The 22,892-nt window shown below is 42.3% G+C and overlaps 3 protein-coding genes across 4 annotated transcripts; all 3 read left to right on the forward strand.

The window, feature by feature from the left end:
- Positions 1–352: 352 nt before the first annotated feature.
- Positions 353–8,165, forward strand: LOC128441812 (differentially expressed in FDCP 6 homolog). Of its 2 annotated transcripts, XM_053423915.1 has the most exons (12): positions 353–573; positions 2,157–2,297; positions 2,391–2,576; positions 3,387–3,614; positions 3,723–3,869; positions 5,144–5,206; positions 5,339–5,447; positions 5,516–5,814; positions 5,900–6,066; positions 6,489–6,687; positions 6,825–6,915; positions 7,358–8,165. In XM_053423915.1, exons 1-12 carry the CDS (start codon positions 478–480, stop codon positions 7,552–7,554), a joined length of 1,923 nt encoding a protein of 640 aa, XP_053279890.1. In that variant the 5' UTR covers positions 353–477; the 3' UTR covers positions 7,555–8,165. The 2 variants fall into 2 exon arrangements, with proteins under 2 accessions (XP_053279890.1, XP_053279891.1); XM_053423916.1 differs by lacking the exon at positions 5,144–5,206 and having other exon boundaries at positions 354–573.
- A 2,121-nt stretch (positions 8,166–10,286) lies between these two features.
- Positions 10,287–17,410, forward strand: ppardb (peroxisome proliferator-activated receptor delta b). Its single transcript, XM_053423917.1, has 8 exons — positions 10,287–10,697; positions 12,465–12,863; positions 12,969–13,120; positions 13,233–13,371; positions 13,655–13,857; positions 14,084–14,290; positions 14,395–14,638; positions 15,332–17,410. The coding sequence occupies exons 2-8, from the start codon at positions 12,524–12,526 to the stop codon at positions 15,577–15,579; spliced, it is 1,533 nt and encodes a 510-aa protein (XP_053279892.1). The 5' UTR covers positions 10,287–10,697; positions 12,465–12,523; the 3' UTR covers positions 15,580–17,410.
- Positions 17,411–18,534: 1,124 nt separating this feature from the next.
- mkrn4 (makorin, ring finger protein, 4) lies at positions 18,535–22,579 on the forward strand. The gene is made up of 7 exons (XM_053424155.1): positions 18,535–18,608; positions 19,637–19,765; positions 19,868–20,006; positions 20,393–20,643; positions 20,742–20,849; positions 21,601–21,700; positions 21,786–22,579. The coding sequence occupies exons 1-7, from the start codon at positions 18,535–18,537 to the stop codon at positions 21,942–21,944; spliced, it is 960 nt and encodes a 319-aa protein (XP_053280130.1). The 3' UTR covers positions 21,945–22,579.
- Positions 22,580–22,892: the final 313 nt, after the last annotated feature.

The following is a 22,892-nucleotide window of genomic DNA, read 5'->3' on the forward strand; positions in this document are numbered from 1 at the left end:
ACGTATATTATCACATACAGTAAATTGACCTGGTGTGGTTGGTACATCAGCAATAAAAACAACAATTTATATATGTAAGTATAAAACAATATAAGTAGAAATAACAATAAGTTATTTGGAACGTGCTGTACTAAGTCTTATTAACATTGATATGGTCTTAAAGGCAAGTTCAGGGTGATACAAATTTGATTGCAAGACACTAACTTGTAACGGGGCCTTTGCATAAAGCAGTGGTTGTGCTCACTGCCCGGTAGGGAAGGAGCAGAGAATGCAGTGAACAATAAGACACTCCCACTCTGTCGGTGACTTTGGACGTCCAGCAGGTGTCGCTGCCAACAGACCGGTAAAAGCCCATGCCTCGCTGACAGCAGCAACACAGTGTGGGTGTCTGGCTGTCACCCAGGGGCCCTGTGTCAACAGCAGAGGGAAGAAGAAGAGACCAAGAGGAGGAAACCAGAAAGTAACACTGCTGCAGAAATGGACCTGCGGTCTGAGCTGCTCAAGTCCATTTGGTACGGCTTCACGGCCCTGGATCTGGAGAAGAGCGGTAAGGTGTCCAAGTCTCAGCTGAAGGTGAGTGGAGGGTCCTCTACCTGGACGGTGGGACTTCAGATAGTTTTTTATTTTCTAATCTGTGAAGCCACTAACTTTTTTGCTCCACTGCCTCATTTCCTCCCTCAATTCAAGTTCAATCATGTGGACTCACTCAGAGGAGGACGAAGGGAAGATATTTCAAGTGCTCAGCAAACTAAATGTCACAAATGCATTTCTTACTTAGTCTTTGTTACAATTGATCCTGTGCTACAGGAAATAAGGGTTTATATCATCGAATGTTACTTATCAACAATATTTCCTGTGTGAGAACAAACCGATATAAAGCTCATTCGTATCAACAAGGAACAAATTTGTTCCCTATATTTCTAGTAAAATGCTGTCACTGCTGACAGAGGACACAATATGCACCTCTGTCTGGCAGGAGCACCAGAGTAACAGTTTGCTCTCAGTTTGTATATGAATGGGAGCCCTCATCTCCAAGCTGCGCTCGCACTGGGCCTCGATGTACCAGCTTGTAGTGCAAAGGGTCCTCTGACACTGGACCTGCCCAGAGACCAGCCTGTTGAATAGAGTATGGTCACAACATGAGTCTGTGTACGTCAAAAGAACATTGTTACAGTGAGAGCGAGGACCAAGTGGAAACATGTTGGTGATTGTTGTCTCTTGCCACAGGGCTCCAGTGAGGCAGCTATATTTTCGTTGATCTCATTGTTATGTCACTTGGTCTTGGTGTGGGCCAGACTCCATTTTCAGCCACCTCCAGGTTCCTGCGATGTGCGGACGGCCGCTCCTGGCTTGCAGCGGGTCAGCCTCATGACTGGGCTTATCCCCCTCATGCAGGCAGCCTGTGTACAGGCACCATGTTCTTAAGACATGCTTGCAGCAGAGCCGTTTGCACGCCCTGGCCTTAAAACCGACAGATGCTGTAGTGCACAGGAGACGAGAGACAGGATGTGGTTATGGCTCAACACACAGAGACTGGTTGTCTGATAAAATGCATCAGATATCCGAGGATGTTACACACTTTCAGTTTAAAAAAGGTTGCAGCAATAGCAAAGGCCTGATTTGATTGGATTTCATCTATTTTGACAAAATAAATTGAATAGAAGTATAAATTTACAAAATACACTGTATGTAATCACTGAAAAGTACTACTTGTCTACTTACAGTAATTTTTTATGTCACATTTTTTAACAGCACCCTATATTTTTGAACAAAAGTCCCCCAATCTTATTCATCTGTAAGCTTCTTTGAGCTGCTCTGACCTATACAAGTACTTAAAACCAATTTAGGGATTTAAGATGGTTTTTAAATATGCTATTTCAATGCTGTTTCTTTTTAAATATTTTTCAAACACACTATTTCGTCAAACTAATTTATATATGATCCAGTAGAAAATTCACAGCTTCAGCTCCATTAATTTTGTCTGAGGAAATAGTGGTACCAACATTCTCCTTAACAAACTCATCTCTCTAGAATATTAACCTTTGGCAGTGGTGTAACATCCTTTTCATGCCAAAATACTTGATCTGAATTGCCTGTGTTTTACATTTAGCATTTCACTGCAACAGTTTTCAATCCTGTACATTGGAATTCCTCAGGTTTTGTCCCACAACCTGTGCACTGTCCTGTCCATCCCACATGATCCCGTTGCTTTGGAGGAGCACTTCAGAGATGATGATGATGGTCCTGTGTCCAGTCAGGGTTATATGCCTTATCTCAACAAATACATTCTGGATAAGGTGATAAAAATACAACCACATGCTCTTTTTGTTTCATTCTAATTTGAATCACTCTGATGTCAAGGACTCTGTCTCTGCATTCTGTTGTTGCAGGTTGTGGAAGGATCTTTTATTAAGGAGAGTGTAGACGAGCTCTGTTGGACTCTAACGGCAAAGAAAAACTACCAGACGGACAAAAACAGCAGCACGGTTCTGCCAGAGAGGGATGCTTTTCAGCTTTGGTGTCTTTTTAATTTTCTGTCTGAGGACAAGTACCCCCTGGTTATGGTTCCTGATGAGGTAGGTTCAAAGAGGATATATTTAGATCAACAATATTTTTTAATGAGGTTAAAACCACAGGACACTTTTATTTGTATTCAGGATAAGAGATATTGCTTTTATACAGAGTAATTGAAAGAAATTCGGCTTGCTGTGCTCTGTTGTTGACTGTTAGACTGGAGTCAGCCACAGTGGCCTAAACAATTTTTTTTGGACCTTACGTGCACCCAGGCTGAAACCTTGTATCTTGCCATCATGGAACCCTGGGTTTTTTTAACACAGCAGTCTGTTCTAGTTTCTCACTTGCTACCTCCTTCTGGTTTCCTGTCAAGTGTTTTTTTTCGCAGCTGCTGCCAAGAGAAAGCCCTAAATTTCGAGGGCAGGGTTGTTACTGTCACGCTGAGTTAAAGTAAAAATGATCCAGTTTTATTTTGGTGTTTTAACTTCACATGCTGACCCTTGTACAGAGAAAACTGTGGTGCAATATATACCACAGTGATGTAAGAAGTGTTGCTATAGTTCAATTGAAGACAAATGAATACAAGTTACTCTATAGAAAGATTTACATTGTTGAATGAGATTCTTGATGGTTCGTATAAAGAAGGAGATTTATCGGGAAAAGCTCGACAGTAAATTTAGTACAGTGAAAAGAAATCCATTACAAGAAATTCCTTCAAATGTAGTTACAAACACAAATACGTTTCAGATAACACAAAACAAGTATTATCTTTAGTTACATCCTCCCCTGAGTATAATGCAGCAAACACAGATCATTAAATTCAGTCATTTTAAGTTTCAGCCTCAAGAAGTTTGGTTTCTTCTCCTCCTCAGGTGGAGTACCTCCTCAAGAAAGTATGCATGGCCCTGAGTATTGAGTTCAACTGTGTTGAATTAGAGGACTTCTTCTCCCAGGACTCAGTGCAGCAGACTGGCATTACTGTTTGGGTTTTTCTTGAGATGATGAACTCGGGGAAAATTACCAGAGGAATTGACAAGAGCATAATCAGCATGGCTATAGAGGAAGCGTATAGAGAGATAGTTGGTGATGTCCTCAAAGAGGTAGGTGACCCATCTACCACAAGAAGATGTTTTTTTTGGGGTACTGACGGGCACGTGTCTCGGGCAGTGACAGTAAGTGTGTGTGTGTGATGGTTTGGACGCATGCAGGGATATCTTTGGAAAAAAGGTCAGCTAAGGAGAAACTGGAAGGAACGCTGGTTCACCTTAAGGCCGAGCAGCTTGTGCTACTACACCGGGGAGGACCGCAAGGACTGCCAGGGGGACATCTCTCTGGATGGAAACTGCTGTGTGGAGGTAAGCAGCCGGAGATGATCATCTCTCAATCGCTCTATACTTAACACGGGACGTTTTCTCATAAATTTGTTCTTCAGAAAGTTCCTACATATTGATGAATCCTATTATCTCGTAAGTTGAAAGCTTGTGTCATTCCTAATTAGCATAGATAAACGCCCCCACTAATTCCCATAAAAGGACATGAGACTGCAGTGATGTGGTCATACACCGAAATCACAGAGACTGAAAAGAAAGAAACAAAAATAGCTCTTCTTCCCCCCACTGAAGACACTGCTCCTGAAGCGACACGTCAGTATCTGGCCAATACGTCAAAGATGACTCAATGTTGCATTATGCACGTCTTGCAGCTAGTCTAGCACGCCCACTAGCAGAGTCAGGTAAAGCGAGATGAAAGGCCGACATTTTCTACACGAACTAGAAACACCTGACCAATCAGAGCGGAGTGGGCTTTATAAGGAGGTGGGAGCCTTAAAGACCCAGGAGCTAAAGTCAAGCATTTCAGGCAAAGGCTGAAAAGGGGAGCTGCAGCAACGTATGGTGTGAGGAACGTTTTCTGAGAGAGCATTTTCAAGTCATAACTCAACTTAAAATAATGGACCTGAATATCAGTTTCCTTTGAGACAGCGGTTGCCCAACATGGGGGTGGGGACTCCCCAAAGAGGTGGCAGGATGAATCAGAAAGATGACAAACAGATCACTTATTTTAATGACTTCCCTCAACAAAGTTTCCTGTGAATTGCCGGAAAATTCTAAAACCATACCTGGACGAATGCGCAACCAGTCATGATGAGTCAGATGATTCAGTATTCAAATGATTGAGATGTGGAGGAGGGCACAAATTTATGTTTCACTTTTGTTAAAGAACAAACCCCTTTGAAATGCTCTTATGATGACTTAGATTCTTCTTTCTTTGACTGAGTGGAAATCCCACCCTTTCTGAACACTCCTTTGCCCTGATCATTTTCCTGCAGTCCCTAGATTTTGCCTCACATATTAGGTATCATAACCCTAAAATTCAGCCTGGAAGTTAGAAACTGAACGTATTCTGAACAGTCAGATTACAAGTTCCTCACATATCTCAGAGCTTTTATAGAGCGTTTGCTCAGGCCTGCTTTTGAGTCAATTATTAGCCCATCGATGCAACTTTGAACAAAACTGAGTACTGGTAAACCAACAGCTGGACAAGTTATGCCTTTTTACCACACACTGCAACACACTACATGTTTTACCCTAAAGGAAAACAAAGAATCATCTGAAATCATGCTTTATTATAGGAAGTAAACGATGATCAAATATTGTTTGGTCGTTCAAAATGGATCAAAAACCTCCTTTTCCCAGTGAGTTGACAGTTTTTTTTCTCTTCACCACAGTATATGTAAGAAATGGTCACAAAAATCTAAAAAAAGAAAATCAATACAAGATCACACAATATATCTATTGATACAGTGACTGTTTCCCTTGTTGAACAGGTGCTGCCGGACAGAGATGGGAAGAGATGCATGTTTTGTCTTAAAACCCTCTCCAAGACGTATGAGATGAGCGCCTCGGACACCAGACAGAGACAGGAGTGGACAACAGGTCAGAATACACTGATATAAATCACTGATCCACCTTTGATATGAAACTAAACAGTATTTCTACTGCAGCCATTCAAACAGCTATCAGGCTGCATGTGGAGGGGAAAAAGTCCCTCCACAAAGATTTGAAGCTGAAGCGGCGCGAACAGCGTGAGCAGCGCGAGAGGAGACAACAGTCCAAGGAGGAGGAGCTGCAGAGGCTACGGGCCCTGCAGGAGGAGCGGGAGCGTAAGCTGGTGGAGCTGGAGCTGCTGAAGGAGGCACAAAAGCAGGCTCAGGCCCTCCTGCAGCAGGACGAGCAGAAGAGGCGCCAGCAGCATGAGCAGCTCCAGCAGGCCCTGGAGGTCCAGCTGAAAGAGGCTGAGGAGGTGAGTGTGGGGGCAAAGAAGGAACATTAAAGAGTTTGATTTCAGATGAAGAAATATATGAATAATCAGCCGTCTGTGTCTCAAGGCCCGCGTCAGTATGCAGGCAGAGATGGTTGTGAAGGAGGAGGAGGCCGAGAAGCAGAGGAAGAGAATCAAGGAGCTGGAGGAGATGCAGAAGCGCTTGGAAGAGGCGCTGCAGCAGGAGATCAAGGCCAGGCTGGATGAGGAGTCCCACCGCAATGCCCAAGCAGGGTAGCACTTTTTGCACTTTCAAAGCACGATAAGAAGTCATTTGTTTACGTTTTGAGCTTGAAAACAATGAGTTGTTGGCTGTTAGCAGGTAGTCAAGTGTGCAGATTGTTGATCATCAGCTCAGCTGCTGAAAATAGTTCATGTCGTGTTGTGATGTGTTCTCGAGGAAGTTGAGCTGTCGATGGAGGAAGTTCCTAAATGTTGTCATCAGTCAGATCTGTTGAGTGGCTGTTCCTTTACTCTCATCCCTTTCAAGTGAAAGCACTCTGAGAAATGTTGCCCATAAATCTCCCCATAAACACCTTACAACAGGTTCTGTGCATCTTCTCTCCCCCTGCCTGAAACATTATATCAATATAACAGCTTGGTGTCAATTATGAATTCTTGAAACTACCATGTTTCCTGTTCTCTGTTGTGTCCAGATTACTGGCAGAGGAGGAGGATAAAATGAGGGCACTGATGAACCTGCAGGAGGAACAGGAGGAGTACATCCTGAAGACGCAGAGGGAGAAGCAGGAGCTCAAGCAAGAAATGGAGGTCAAGTCTCAAGCCCTGGAGGAGGCGCAGAGGCAGCTTGAAGAGGTCCGGGCCAACCGGCACAGGGTTGACCAGGATGTAGTGGTAAGCAAAACAACTAAAATCTCACTGATTGCATATTAATAAGAAGAACTACATATATCTCCTTTATTTTATTTCTTGGAGGGGATGTCAGCTTGCTCGTATGAAGCAGAAGTTTTCATGGGTTTTTCCCCCGACAGGCTGCGCAGAGGAAACTTCGCCTGGCGAGCACCAACGTCAAACACTGGAATGTCCAGATGAACAGACTGATGCGGCCGATCGGACCAGGAGGTACGTGTCCCATCTGCAGCACCAGATAGTGCATTATGAAACGGGACTTTAAAGATTTCTCAGAGTTGTATGATAATAAAACATAATAATGTGTGTATAATTAATAATAATTTTGCTTTACGACACTAACAATTTAATTTGTTCTTAAGAATGAACTGAAGGTCATTGTGTCAAAGGCCGTCGCTGTGGTTGACATTTATAACAGTTATTCGACAAGCGTTACAAGCGTTGTTGTTTGTGAATATTCTACAGTCTGTCTCTGTCTAACTAGGGAGACAAAATATGTTATTTTTAGATTTTATCCCTGTATACTATTGGGCCCTATCGCCATTATTGACAGGGTGGTTAGGATAGAGTTTAGTGTGAAAGGGGTAGAGGGGGCAGCCATTTGTCCCCTTGAACGGTTTCTGACGTGTTCTGCTGTCACTCTCCTTGGTTTTAGAGAAAAGGCCGTCGTTAGGAAGCTCTTTCTCAGCCTTCCAGATCCCAACGCAGAGAGATCCCGGGCTGCGTCTCAGAAAGAGATCGGACTCGGAGAATCAGGACGAGGAGAGCAAAGAAAACGTTCACGACAGAGCTGGGTGTGATCTGGAAAAACGCCACTCCCATGCCTCTAACGGAGACATGGACATCCCCTGAAAACCATCACTCAGAGAGAGGCTGCCCGGCTCACATCTGGTCACACTGTGAGGGTTTCTAAAGGGAAGGCCTGGGGCTGAGGGTTTGTTTAATATGTAAAAGACTGTGGGACATTTACACCTAAAACCGAATTTGGAGAACTACTATTAGATGTGGAATTTACTTACCTCATTTCACAGCTTAACACATTTTAGTGAGAAATTGGATTTGCGATATCTCCGGCTCATCTAAATGCGACCTGCGTGAGGCCTTATACCGGACATGAACCATACCTCAGTGCAGAGAAAATGAGCTGTAAGAGATGCTGAAAGTACAAGGTTCATGTTTCATTAACAATACCTATACACATAAAGCCCATTTGTTTAGCTCTGTAATATAACCATTTGTTAACTTTACATATTTGTTGGGCATATGTGGTGTGGTTTGCCTTTTTGACGCTTTTCCTGATATTTGTGAAAAGTTTGTTTAGTATTATGAGTTTCAGTCGCATGTATCACTTGTCATAAAACAGGAAAGAGAAAGAGAGAGGGGGGAAGATAGAGATTCTAGTTGAACTTCCTGTTTCAACTGTTTAACACAACTGTAAATAAAAGAGTGAAATAATGCCCTAACCAGATTTCTGGAGTGAGCTTCCCTGGGTTTAATGATGTGTGACATGCAACTCAATACACTTTAATCCTCACTTTCATAACATTGCATACATTACAAGATGAAAAGCTGAAATAAATGAACTATTGCTCAGGGATTGTATGAATCATAAAACAGTAATCAAATCAGTTCCAGAAAGACCACACACTGTGGAAGTAGTTTAAGCCCATAACGCTGAATGAGCAAACCACACGTCTGCTTAAGTTTGAATTTGAGACCTCATTTGTTCAGAGTTTAAAATGTGTCATCGCCTCTAACGTGACGCCTCTAACTGGTAAAACCTTTGGCTCGGGTGAACAGGGACATCCTCTGACAGACCGTGCAAACTGCATGTAGACTGCAATGAAGGTAATCTGCCATAACTTTAAAAAAAGCCATATTGATCTCTCAGTATCAACAATCTTTATTTTTCTTTTGGCCACTATACACAAGATGATGAATTTTCGTCACATTTCTTAAAGTTTCACAAATAAAGAGAAATAGGAACTAGCCAGTAAATAATGATGGATTATAAACAACACAAATGTAAGAAAGCTAAATAGCTTACACAGCTATACTACTGTCAAGAGTGTAAACTATAGGAATATCAGTGGATAACATCTTTTCTCAATGTTTCTCATTCTAAAAAGCTTCAGGGAGCGTCTGCTTTGCATTCATTTCATTTGTTTATACTGTTTTTTATATGGTTTTGTTTTTATACATTTTTACTGCCCTATTTCTTCTTGTTAAGCACTTTGTAACATTGTTAAGAAAAGTGTGTTATAAATAAGTTATATTATAATTATTAGTAGTTGTAGAATTTGTTGTATTATTACATTTTGAATGTCATCAATCCACTCTCATTGGAATTTTTTGAAATGCAACATTTAACAACAATGTCAAGAATAAACATCTACTGTGTATAATTGTACACATTACTGACCATATACATAAAAGCGAAACAGAATAAACTTGGTAAAGATGTTTTGTCAGCGCTGTAATATTGGTCCACATTAATCTAAAGTGGCCAATGACACATGATGTAATTTTCAGCTATGTTGTCAAACTCTCAGTAAAAAATTTCCCACAGTAATTACATTATGTTGAGATGTCTAATTCATGCTTAGATATGTCAGTGTAATATAAAAACTTTTTTACAGATGACTCTACTTAACACGACTCATTCACATGGATTACACTTGGCAGGCTTGGCCCACCGAGGCTGCACTCCTGTGTTTTTAAACAGGCCTCTGTATGTTATTTGTATGTTGTTGTTTTTTTACCAGCATCCTGTAAGGATCTGCAGATGAAAACCAGCCTACAGGACACATCAGGCCCATGTTCATGTTGGATGTAAGTGCACATGTTAACAAATGTGCATTGGTGCAAACAAATAATCAGAAACTAAAGCTGCACGTGAGCATGGCCAGGATTTTTGCTTAGTGTCCGTGGTGGGCCTCGTACTTCAGAATCCCAATCAGTTATATTGACATAATCAGTATATTTGCACACACAAAGAATATCTCAGTGTACTCATACATAGTACCAATAACAATGTCCAGTAAAGATACTGCTGAACATTGACAAGGACAACAAAGCTGAGTGATGATAAGTATAGATAAATATATGAGAGGCAAGCAGGTAGGAGAAAAATAAGAATGAACAAGTACTACAATAAATGGACAATGCATAAGACCATGCACATATAAATAACAGCCCCTCGAGGTTGTTTACAAGGATACAAGTGGTGCAGAAGACAATATTGAATGGATAATGCAATAAGTTATATAAGTTATCTTCAATGTTACACAGCTTACTTTTAGCCTGTTTTAACTGTAGGTGGTGGGTGATATACACGCTACTGCACAGGGTGAATTTTAAAGTCTTTTAAATGGGATTTCTAGTTTTATGCTGTTGTAGAAAAGAGAAGGGAAAAAAACACACACATCCAGGAAAACAACAACAGAGACCTTGACTCCTCGACCGGAGAGCTGCTGGATGAAGGCTCTGTGTTTGTTGTGCTGATGTTTTGAGTTTGTGCGCGTGTGACTTTGTGTGTGAGTGAGTGTGGGTTGTAGGGACGGGGGGCGGGCGCTGTGTCCTGGCATGTGACGAGGAGGAGGAGAGGGGGCAGTGAGGCAGAGCCGAGCAGAGCAGAGTCAGTCAAAACTAGGAGTCGCAGAGGGATTATCAGTCAACTGGACTCGTGTGTATGTGGTATGGAAGCCAGCACCAGTGCCCGGACGGTCTCTCCCTCCCCCGGGGCTCGGTGATGTGTCAGCTCGGCCGCTCCGTGAAGGCCCGGGGATTGGTGTAAGTTTATGTTAGCACTCGGGCTAGCTGATTAGCTCCCCGCCGCTAGCTCCCTCACTCCCGCTGGCTACTTCTTCCCAACTTGTCAACAGCCGATCGATCCTGGACCTGGCCCGGGCCACTCAGTGGACCCGTCCGTTTTAGCCCACCGGCAGTTCCCCCACCACCGATAACTCTTCTGACCCTCAGCACTACAGGGAGAGGTAAGCTAACCTGGCCAGCCCGCTAACGTATATTAAAGGGGAATGTGGGTCAGCCACGCTAACAGCTAGTGGTAGTCAACATCCAAGGTTAGTAGCTAACTAGCACAGTGAGCTAGCACTCCTCGACGGCGGAGCCGCTCACTTTTAAACGGTTCGTATTGTTTTCACATTCGAGGGAAAAGTTTGTCTTCAGCCACGTCTCTAGCTCAACTGCCCCCTCATTTCTCTGCTTGGATCAAGTTCTAGCGACTCATTGAGTTCACAGTAATGTTGCAGAAATCTCCTGGAACCAGTGTGACAGGTTGTCTGCTGGATGACAAGTCCCAACAGTCCCAAACCTAAACTGCTTTCCTTCTGTCTCTTTCCCCTAAAAGTCTCAAACTCTGTTTACTTTGCCCTCCTCCTTGGTCCACCGTGGAGGTATCGATCCTGAAAGTGTTCATAATCAATTTAAAATGGAACTACTGTGGATGTTTGTCAAGGCACAGCTACATTCATGGACGGATTAATCCGCTAGTGGGGCCCGGGTCAAAAAAAAAAAAAAAAGTCACCCCCACCCCCAAAGCCCTTTCCTCCACCACGATCAACAGCGCTCAGTGTGTACACAGTGCAAGCACACTGTCCCCTTAACGCACTCACCAGGTACACAGTGCACCCTACCATGGAGCGGAGGCAAACAATAATACAGATGTCTGCAAGCTGCACAGGACACAAAGTTTACTTTATAAGATAGTGGAGGACAAACTGAAATGTTTGAAATGCAACCATGTTGCACCAAAGGAATGCTCAGGGAGGGAATCGTGTATCGTGTGGTCTCTGTTGGTTTGGTAAAAGCCTCATATTCTGATTAGAAACGTAGAGCGTCTGATTTGGGGATATTTGTTTGAGGATTGTATAAATGGCTTTATTTTATTTAACCAGGAAGTTTCTTGAGATATGTTGATTCGTTTTTTCAATGCAATGCCTCATGAGATCAGTGCTTCTAATAGGGCGGGGCAATAAAATACTATCATATTTTTTATCTAAGGTTATGTCACAAAAGTTCAATATTTATGGACGTATTGCTTATGCGTTGCACGGTGAGTAGGTATAACAGATTACGATAGAATAGGGGGGGAGCCTTTATCATTGTGCAAGAGAAAGAACTACAACAAATTTAGAGGTGCAACCTCTGAAAAGAGTGCTAACAAGTTTAAAATCCAACAATAGACATCACCAATATATATGAGATTTAATACCTACTTTAAAATAGAAGAGAAGCTACTTATTAGTTATTGCACAGACTGGATATAAATCAATAAGCAGGTGGTGAACCTATTGGCTTTATTGTATTTTTTAATGCAATTTATTGACCAATATTCTAGAAAAGGCACCACATAATGATATATATCAAGCATGTCATTTGAAATGACATAAAAACTACAACACAGGTTGTTTTTCAAAACACGCCCCGGATCAATAATATGTGGGAAGTTTAGTTCAGGGAACTTATTGACCAGGCACCCATGCTGGTCTGTAGCACTTGCCTCACGGTTAATCCGCAGCAAGTCGGTGTCATGTCATAAGCCTATTACCATCAAGAACATCCCCTGGCTCCTCAAATGCAACCATCAGTACATGACTGTCTTCGGAAAGGACACCTAAATAAAGAAGATGTAACGCATTAGTAAATCCACTCATTTCAGTTAAAAGTGATAAAACTCAGAGAGTTGTTTTTGTTTAATTTAATATTACTTGTTTAAAACAAATGTATCTACTCTTTGATAGTGGAGCTATGATGGCAACGTGACAAGAGGGGAGCCGCTGAGTCAGCTTCAACAGGAACCATGGAAGGGGTTCAGCCTACTGTTTCCGAGCAGCATGACCGGGTGAACGGTTACTGCGAGCCCAAATCCCCCCAGGACGCCGCTGAAGTCAGGTGGACGTCCCCGAAGAGAGAGTCTGGTGGTTCGGACAGCTGTGGGGGGGCAAGTGTGTCAGAGCTGACAGACGAGCAAGAGTTGAAGGCCAGGGAAAGTGAGGATGAGGAGGACAATGAGAAGAAAAAGCGAGTCCCTGTCTCTAAAGGGCTGAAAGGGGACCAGAAGAGCAAGGAGAAGGAGCATCTGGATCAGGAGAAGAACAATCACAGCAAGCAAAAGAGCAGTGGAGCATCCAGCTACACAGGTAAGACAATTTTTCTGGGCGTGTATTAAACTGGAACATGCCATATTTTGATTGTATGTGATTTTTTTTTTTTAAGCCTTAATATTTATTCACTTTTTCATTCAGACCTGTCCCATACCTCGTCCCCCTCGCTGTCAGAGCAGCTGCGTCTTGGCCGCGAGGACAGCACAGGGGCAGGGATCAGTGTGGAGTGTAAGGTCTGTGGGGACAAGGCCTCTGGCTTCCACTATGGCGTGCACGCCTGTGAGGGTTGCAAGGTAAAGCATTTTGTGTATCAGGTCAGAATAGCTGTGTGAGGTTATACATTGTGATGATGCAGGTTTTTGTACAAGATCAGCAATTGAACCGGTTGAGTTGTTTCTCACTCAGGGCTTTTTCCGGCGAACCGTGCGGATGAAACTGGAGTATGATCGCTGTGAGCGTTCCTGCAAGATTCTGAAGAAGAATCGCAACAAGTGCCAATATTGTCGCTTCCAGAAGTGCCTGTCTTTAGGAATGTCCCATGATGGTGAGCGCAAATTTTTCAAATCAAGTTAACATCATTAATCAGGTTTATTTATTGATAGATTTTTTTTAAATGCAAGAAAATGTCTGATTAGACTTGGGCTTAAAAGAATTTCAAATAACATGAATGGTTTGCACGCTGTTAGTTGACAGTTGGGTCTAGAGTTTCCCTGATCTCGAGTTTATGTGAATTCACAAGAATTCAACCAAGATGTATATGCACGAAAGAAAGACACTCCTGAAACATCCACTCAAAATAAAACCAGCATGTGTGTGTGTTTGCTTAGCGATCCGATACGGACGTATGCCTGAGGCGGAGAGGAAGAAGCTGGTGGCTGGCCTGCTTGCAGAGGAACTGACTGTTAGCAAACCAGGTGGCTCTGACTTGAAGACCTTGGCCAAACAAGTCAACGCAGCCTACCTGAAGAACCTCGTTATGACCAAGAAGAGGGCCCGCAGCATCCTGACAGGCAAAACCAGCAGCACCTCGGTACGTTCCAGTCTGGCTTTACAAATGTAATGATTAACTCTCAGTGACACGTTCATGATACAGTCGGTTTATCTACAAAGTACTTGTTTATACATATTCCACTTATGTATTGTGGTAAACCTTGATACCCTAACCTTCCAGATATAATACCAGGTAAACCCTAGCTCTAAGCCTATGCAGTTCCAGATGTTAATTTAAGAGAAATGTATGTTTGCCGACCTTTCAGCCGTTTGTTATCTACGACGTGGACACACTCTGGAAGGCAGAGAGTGGTTTGGTGTGGAGCCAGTTACTTGCAGGTGCGCCCCTGACCAAGGAGATTGGGGTCCATGTGTTCTACCGCTGTCAGTGTACTACGGTGGAGACTGTGCGAGAGCTCACCGAGTTTGCCAAGTCCATTCCAGGGTTTCAGGACCTCTACCTTAATGACCAGGTGATTCACTTACTCCTCAGTGTGCAATACGCTAACTTAATTTTAAAGTGTGACTACTTGGGAAGATGCTGATTTTTAATTGTGTGTGTGTGTGCTGTCTGCAGGTGACTTTACTAAAGTATGGCGTGCACGAGGCTATTTTTGCCATGCTGCCGTCTCTCATGAACAAAGATGGACTGTTGGTGGCCAACGGGAAAGGCTTCGTCACCAGGGAGTTCCTGCGAAGCCTAAGAAAGCCCTTCAGTGAGATCATGGAGCCCAAATTTGAGTTTGCTGTCAAATTTAATGCTCTGGAGCTGGACGACAGTGACCTGGCTCTGTTTGTTGCTGCCATTATCCTCTGTGGAGGTGAGACTGGGGGTTTTCCTGTGTCGTATGAAGAATATCATATTAGCTTGTTGTTATATTCAGAATATCTTCAAAGGTCTTAAAAGGCTCAGAATTGGGTTCACAGTCTTACATTTTATTTTCTAAAGTCTGCCATAGGCAGTAAAGTTAGTTTTAAAATGCCGGTCAGGGGGTAAACTTAACATTGGCTATTTTAAACAGGCTAAAATATTTTTGGGGGAGTTCTAGTTAATACCATTAGACCCATAGAAGAAAGGGTTCATTCTGTCTGCTGTTTTTTAATTAAGTCTAGTGTGCTGTTAAAGAAATTTACACTAATAGAAACGACAGTCACAACTGCTACCTGTAACCGTTGCAATAGTCCTGCTGCTATGAAGCTTTTTTTCTCATAACGGACCATTTCGGCAAAAACATAAATAACTTGTAGTTATATAACCCTTCCACTAATTTACTCTTACTAATGTCAGTTCTAGGTTAGATTAATTCAATTTAATTAATCATTCAAAATTCTTAGGATCCAGTTTACTACCAGTGAAAATAAAATAAATAACTCTGGGCCATATTGTCTGTCGTGGTTTTCCATCATACAGTTCTACTTTGGTCAGTTTGATTGTGAAAATGAGATTGACATGAACATAATGATTGTGCTTGCTTTGTGAAAGTGGTGACTCCTGACTCGTCTCATTCTGTCAGATCGTCCCGGGCTAATGAACGTGAAGCAGGTGGAGCAGAGTCAGGACAACATCCTCCAGGCTCTGGACCTCCATCTCCAAGCAAACCACTCTGACTCCCTCTACCTCTTCCCCAAGCTGCTGCAGAAGATGGCCGACCTCCGTCAGCTGGTTACTGAGAACGCTCTGCTCGTCCAAAAGATTAAAAAGACTGAGTCGGAGACCTCGCTCCACCCTTTACTACAGGAGATCTACAAAGACATGTATTAGTGTTCTTCAGCACAGACTTCTTTCAGCAATACTGTTACAGACTAAAATTTGACAGTTGGAATAATACACTGCATTCAGTAAAAGCACTGTTCCACATTCGGGCTTGGATTTTGTCATGTGCAGATGAGACAAAGTCGAATGGTAGAGTTAACTCAATCAGCAAAGTCTTCAAAATGTAAACGTTACCTAAGTTAACAAAGTAACGTGTGTGTGTGTGTGCGTGCGCTAGAGAGAGAGATGCACATCTGGAATCATTTGCTGCAAGTCCAAGTTTCCCACAACGGTCACTTAACTGAGAGAATGATATGTTTTCTCACCGAGGCTGCTCCTATTTCATCCTAATAGCAAAAGCTGACCCCAGAGCAGTGTCTAGAGAGAGCTTCTCCTCACTCACCGCTGCTCTGAGCTTTGCCGTAAAGGGAAAGCATTTCATGTTCTTTCACCAATGGCTCAGTTGCAATGAAAAGAGCCGTCAGTTTGTACTTTGCAGAGTTTCTTACGATGCCAATGTCTTTGGTTGGAGTGATTGTAGCCCGACTTTGGGTGAAACTGAAGATGCACAAATTGGTTTTATGTTTACATCATTCTCATCATCAATGACTTCTTCCTTTGCCATTTGGTTAATAGAACACAAACTGGGCTGGCTCCAGCAGTGTAGAACTCTCTCATTGCAGCTGTCTGTGCAATACAATTTCCATTTATTTCAATAAATGTGGAGATCCAAGTTCTTTTAGCTTTTGTCTTAAAGCCATCTACCCAAGTGGTAACTGATGGACTGTGCTGCACAGATTTACTTTCTGAAGCTGACACTACAAACGCATGATCCGCTGAAGTACAAGGGACATCATGTTTTTTCTTTTTTTCTCAAACATGCAAACTGTCATAAACTTGCTGTTTCAAGGTTTTTGTTAGTTCATTTGTAATTATGTTACTAATTATGCGTAATTGTTGATTATACTTGTAAGGACAAAACCTGAATAATCATCTTTGTTTTATGTATTAAGTATGTCTTATTTCATTTTACATGCCTGCCTATTTAGTTTAGGTTGTACCAAATATATCATTAAGCATACCAACACATGGTTTTCTCCTTGATGAGGAACATGGATTTGACACCTTAGCAGGATTGAACTTAAACCAGCATATTGTTCTGTCATATCATTATTGGTAAAAAAAACAAACGACAATAAGAAATCCATTAGCATCTAGTAAAGTATGATTTGTTTCTGTTCACCTTAGATTTACAAACAGTTCTAGGTTATGACCCTGACTGTGTCCAGTCTGGTTTGTCTTGTTAGGAGAGGCACAAAGTGTAACAGTCTTACAAAACTGTTGCCAGGATTCATCTGTTGTGTTTTTTCCCCCCATATTTTGTCCGATTTATTTTTTCCGCTGTACTCATTCTGAGTGGACTCAAGTACGTCAGCCGCGGTGCACACAGACTCCACCTTCAGACGCCTCTTCTTGTGCTCTTATTCTGTCCTGATCCCTATATCTACCTCTAATGTACGATCTGTGATGAACTTCTTCCACTTGTCTCATCCGATATCTGACAATTTTTCGAATTACCTTTTTTTTTTTGTTGCCTTAATTCCTGCTTTTTTGGTACACGTTGCAAACTTGATTTTATTGACTGATGTGGATGGATAAAAAATGAGAAAGTACACCCAAAAAAAGTGGTAAGCTACCTCTATGTCTGTGTAAGTGTTGGATGGAGCAGATGTGTTGAAGTGTGATTACTTGAAATGATTTTCGTCCTCACCGTCACATGTAACCCACCTGCAGATGTAGTGTAGTTTACAACTCACTTATAAACTTGATTAGAAACACAGATTTTTTCCTCCCCACCTTTCTGTGAAGGTCATTGTATCTTCAGAAGTTCTTAACAAGTGGCAGTAAGCGACTGGACGTGCTAGTGTTTCTTGAAAACGTTTCCCCTCATCCAAGACGCTTGTTCTGGTCTAACTGAGTAATGGGAGTACTAAGTTCCCTCCCCAGACAGCTCAACTGTGGCTCAGGGGTTAGAAGGTAAGTGGTTCCATCCCAGTCTTACCTACTCCACATGCTGAAGTGCCCTTGGGTTAGATACTCCTTTTCTCATATAGAAAGTGCTGCACATAGATGCACTGTATGAATGTGTGTGTGAATGTAAAACATAATATAAAGCACTTTGAGGGGTTTTCAGGAATAGAACAGCTCTATATGAAATACAGATCATTTACCAAGCAGACCATTGAAGGTTCAGTGTGTAGAATTTGATATCTAGAAGGAAGTGGCATGTTGCAGCTGAACACCCCTCATCTCACCCCTCCCTTCCCAACATGAAGTAGAACTCAAAAGATATTTGTACGAATGTAAAATAACATGGCGGCCACCGTAGAGAGGACCCGCTCCCGATATTAATATAGAGTATTTAAATATAAAAGGGTTCAGTTTAGATGAACCCACACAAGTGAAAACATCACTAGCATTACTTTATTACCAATTTCTGCCAAAATTCCCGTTGACCTAAATCTTACACACTGAACCTTTAACCCCAGCAGTGACCCTAAAGAGTCACATGATAGCAGGGTGGGTCTACAACCTACAGGCATCAACAGCCAATCACCCCTTGACTCAGAGGACCCCAAAGAGCCACTACGTCGTTTGGGGGGTCAACAAGCTGCCTGATCAACATAAAGACTCCAACTCAGGTACAGACCCACAGAGGGGAATCACCTGAACCCCCCCCCCCCCCCCCCCCCGACTCAAGCAAATCTAGTTTCCTTCACATACCTTGACTTCCCCCACTATATCCAATATGATCACAAAGCCTGCCTGATCCCCACGTGCGATTATTGTAATTCATCCGCCGTCAAATTGCGGGCTCAGTACGTCAGGAGTCACGCACAGACGTCGACGTCAAACTTCTATTGGTTGGTCGCTAAGTAAATTGGCTGATAACTAGACGGTGTGATGGAGGGCGCTGCTGCGGGACGTGCTGGAACCACACGGAGGATGGACTCAGGTCGCAGCGGAAGCATCTGCAGGTGAGCGGCTCGTTGTCGTGTTTGAAACCCGCACGGTGCTCGGACGGCGGCAGGTTTGTTAAAGGGTCCAAAACGTGGTTGGAGTATTTGTTTGTCGGTTAGTTCCGGTTGGTCTCCTCCACTTTTAAATGCCGCCGTGCTGCGTTCAAACGCGTTCGACTAATTTGACGATTAAAACGGTGATTGAAGCAAACGAGACGTTAGCAGGTCGCGTTCAGTGTTTGCTTTACTTTTAAAAGACATTATCAATGTGTGGACACATTGCTAAACTGGTGGATGTGTATCAAGCGTGGATTTTAAGGGAATAATCCACGAAACCGCTTCTGATGACTTTCTAACTTCCCAGTGTCAAAGTCGGTAACATTCAAACATCCCAACGATTGTGAAAAATTAAAAAAGATGTAGTTAACAGCATTTGTTAACACTGGTTTCAAGTCAACAGGTTCAGAAGGTTAAATCTTTTAATCAAAACTTAAGGCCAACTGTCCTTTAGCTGCCTCTATATTTAGAGCATTTCTCCCCAGGAGCCTTGACTATTCTTTAAGACTTGAATTCACTAAGTCACAAGTTTAAAGTTTAATATCCAGGATCCATTTAAAAACATGTGTCTGGTTGAGCTGACATTGAAAGGACCTTCTCTCATCTATTGGGTGGGTTGGGGTATCCATGGTTGGAAACATGTCTGGGAACAATTATGACAATCAATTCAGTATTTTCAAGCAAAAGTAATGAAAAAAATTGTAACACTTTTTTCAGTCTTGCACATATCAACATTTCCTGATTTTCCTTTTTTCAAATCACTGTACACCGAGCACGGTGCAGGTTTGGATGTTTGGGAAATGAAAACGAGTTGTTGGAAATAAAACTTTCTGAGGATGGGATGGGTGCTTTTAAGGATCCATTGAAAAAAACGAATCAAAATATGCATTAACAATGAAAGTGTAACTCTGAAGATGTTCAGTCATCCATGTCATTGTATCTTCTGACGCCACATGGTGGGAATTTACTCCCTTCCATTGTCATTACAGGAGTTTCCTAATCGGCTCTTGTAGATTTGGTCCAAGGTGTCATTATCGCCATGAGTGGCCAGTCATACCATCAGCCCAGATATGTAGACACTTTCAGAAAGGTGGATGCTGGTATGGCGATAGCTGCAGGTAAGCTTTGTTTTCCCTTATTTCTCAGTTGTGCAGATAATTGGATGAAGAGGATGATGTGCACACAGGTTTGTTTACTCATTCATTATCATCCAATTCCAGGTTTATCCACATCCTCCAGCCTGTAGCGGATGCAGCTGTTGCAGGTAGAAGGAGTTCGGTGCCCACAGTCTCCTCCTCACACGTGGCCCACGCTCAGCCGGACAGAAGAAGGTCAGAGCCTGCTCTTCTGCGGGCTGAGGTGACATCCAGGCATGAGTGCAGCAGATCAGAGCAGCTGTTTAATATCTCAGATCCTCGACACAACACCGGACGCCTGCCAATAAATATTCCTGTGGAACAAGTACAAGGTATTCAATATTTTCATGGATGGACTTGACTATGGTCAGACTTTCTTCACACGTAACAACCTTTTTTACTACTTTTCTCCAGATATTCACTCTCTTACTGCTTCTCGGGCACCGGTCCAAAGATCAGATGCTGCTGAAGCGGGGGCATGGGATGGAGGAAATGAGCAGGTTTGACTCTAATTTGCTCTATGTTAAGTGTGAGTGCTATAGATGATGCAGCAGTTTGTTAAACTAACCTGTTGGATTTTACTGATGTCAGTTTTTTGGGGTTCAGCAGACTTCTTCAACAGAGACAACAGAGGAGGGGGCTACAGCTGCAGCCTTTGCGAGCCAGGGGGGAGTTGAGGAAGGGGGGTCGTTCCTCAACAGTAAAAACATGACCTGCGGCATCTGCATGGACAAAGTCTACGAAAAAACTGAACTAAACGAACAACTTTTCGGGATATTGCCCAACTGCAATCACTCCTTCTGTTTACCATGTATAAGGACCTGGAGGAAAACCAAAGACTTTGGGCAGGACGTGGTTAAGTAGGTGTATTTAACATTTGAATATTTGTTTAATTGTATCTGATTTCACGACATTAACTCGTCTGAATCCACACTGTTGGTGAATGATTATTCCTCAGGAGCTGCCCACAGTGTCGAGTGAGATCTGCCTTTTACGTGCCAAGCAAATACTGGGTCGACGGAAAGGAAAAGGAAAACGTAATTGCTGCTTTTAAAGAGAAATGCAGGTATGGGTCGTTTGTGTTTGTTATTCTTGTCAAAAGATTTACAGTCTCTACTTTACGTGTGAATACCCTTTTTTTTTCTTTTTTTTTTTTTTGGTCAAGTTTAAGGATAAATTCTGTTCGAGTAAATCACTAGTTTGAAATTAGCTTGAGTTCACAAAGAATTAAGGAACGACTTTTGGTTGGTACAGGGGATTCCAAGTTTATCATTTTGTTATTTCTGTTAAAGGCTCAATGTACAGGATTAAATGTATAAAAAGGCACTTCCTGAACCTGTTTCAAAGTAAAAGCACTCTTTCAAAGCCTTGTTTGTTATCGGTAGATTGGAAGAGTTCTGACATTTACTTTAGTACATAATCGGACTTGTATTGAAGAAAGTGTAGAAGATAAACCAGCAGCTTTGCCGCCAGTAGCGGACATGCAGCTGGTCTTTGGCAGGGATCAGGTATCTCCAGTAAAGACTCGAGATCGACCGAGTTGGTGACAAGGCTTTACCTCATACTGGACAGGCCCCTTTCAGATAAAGATCTCAGTTTGGCCCATTCATTTTCATATTTTTCTTTCTAACTTTGTGTTAGAAGTTAATCTTTACCGGTTGTTGTAAAGTGGACTGAAAGGGGGTTGTGCGGTGAAAATAATAAACTTGTTTTTTATTTACATATGGCCAAAATGAGGTGTAGAGTTGAATGCATGCATTTATGATAAGCTCACAACTGCTACTGAAGACTGTCCCTCTGCCTCTACTCCTCTACAGACAGAAAAGCTGCAGTTACTTTGCACGATACAGATGCTGTCCCTTCAAGGCGGAGTGCCTTTATCGACATGATAAACCTTTAAGTCGAAGATCATTCCAGGTAATTAAACTTCAAACCTTCAGTGTTTCTCATGAGTTCTTGTAGTTGTTGCCTGCATTACATGATATGTTTGGTGTTTTTACAGTATCCTACAGAAGATAAAGACGACTTTGTGGGTTTAGCCCTTCTGGATCTTTTCATGGACATGGCCCTCAGTGTTGAGTATGATGATGATGATGATAATGATGACGACTTTGAGGCCTATTACACTCTTTTCCCCCCACGTATGGAGTACGGATTATGAGCTCTTTTTTTTCATTCTTGTCAGTGTCTGAAACCACTGATTGGGGCCTCGGCCTTACACAATCATTGGTCCCAGGAGAACACACAGTTGTGTTTTGACCCCTCTGCCCTCCTTGTTTAAGTATTGAAACAACTTGTGAGTTGCCATTTAGAGGACAAGGGGAAACAACCACGCACCGTGGACTGCCAAGTGTGTTCATGTTATTGATTAGTCAGACTTCAGCAGACGATTCAACCACAAGAAGAACTTATCTGTGAATTTATCTTCTACTGTCTGCTTGAAAATGAAAATAAGTCGAGTTACCTCTTCATTGCACATAGATAATTGACCCTACCCCCAGAAACAAAAAAACAACCAAGATTTGTCCCCTCTAATAATTTTGTTTAGTCTGTGGCTTCCTGATTATTAAGGGTTTACCCTCCCATGGCTGTCGTTCTTCAAATATGTTGCAGATTGTCAAATTCCGCTGGACCCCTCCATGGATTAATACGATTCCTAACCTGTGACCTCTTTGCGAACAATTTGCACCATTTTGATATTTTAATAATCTTATGTGAATGGAAGTTTTAATCGTCTAAAGATAAAAAGTGTACTTTGCCCCTTCTTCCTGATGTCCACAACCGATAATACCTGTCTCAAGGGGTAGTACCGAAAACCAGTTCCTGGTTTCGGCTTGAATACAAATTGTTAAGATTTTATTTCTTTTAAACAAGTTGTACTTGTACACGTAAAATAAAACATTGCTTCACATTGTCTCACTGAAAAAAGCCTGCGGTTGTCTTGTATTTTTTTATTCTTGATTAATTGGCAAGGCTGGTGCTGTTTGCTTGCAAGTAAATGAATCGCAGAAAGTAAGAGTGACATTACACATTCCAAATGCAATTTTAGGATGACATGTACATTATCATTGTATTCATGGTCACGAAAAAAAGGAAGGTGCAGATTTTC

The sequence above is a fragment of the Pleuronectes platessa genome, chromosome 6, assembly GCF_947347685.1.
Source record: "Pleuronectes platessa chromosome 6, fPlePla1.1, whole genome shotgun sequence".
Taxonomy (NCBI): Eukaryota; Metazoa; Chordata; class Actinopteri; order Pleuronectiformes; family Pleuronectidae; genus Pleuronectes; species Pleuronectes platessa.

Excerpts from the sequence above, each read along its gene's own strand:
- LOC128441812 (XM_053423915.1), top strand. The coding sequence starts at position 478 with ATGGACCTGCGGTCTGAGCTGCTCAAGTCCATTTGGTACGGCTTCACG. Across the intron at positions 2,298-2,390 it reads ACAAATACATTCTGGATAAG|GTTGTGGAAGGATCTTTTAT; the intron begins GTGATAAAAATA and ends CTGTTGTTGCAG. Across the intron at positions 5,448-5,515 it reads GAGACAGGAGTGGACAACAG|CCATTCAAACAGCTATCAGG; the intron begins GTCAGAATACAC and ends TTTCTACTGCAG.
- ppardb (XM_053423917.1), top strand. The coding sequence starts at position 12,524 with ATGGAAGGGGTTCAGCCTACTGTTTCCGAGCAGCATGACCGGGTGAAC. Across the intron at positions 13,372-13,654 it reads TTTAGGAATGTCCCATGATG|CGATCCGATACGGACGTATG; the intron begins GTGAGCGCAAAT and ends GTGTTTGCTTAG. Across the intron at positions 14,639-15,331 it reads TGCCATTATCCTCTGTGGAG|ATCGTCCCGGGCTAATGAAC; the intron begins GTGAGACTGGGG and ends TCATTCTGTCAG.
- mkrn4 (XM_053424155.1), top strand. The coding sequence starts at position 18,535 with ATGGAGGGCGCTGCTGCGGGACGTGCTGGAACCACACGGAGGATGGAC. Across the intron at positions 18,609-19,636 it reads CGCAGCGGAAGCATCTGCAG|GAGTTTCCTAATCGGCTCTT; the intron begins GTGAGCGGCTCG and ends TTGTCATTACAG. Across the intron at positions 20,007-20,392 it reads CTGCTCTTCTGCGGGCTGAG|ACTTCTTCAACAGAGACAAC; the intron begins GTGACATCCAGG and ends GGGGTTCAGCAG.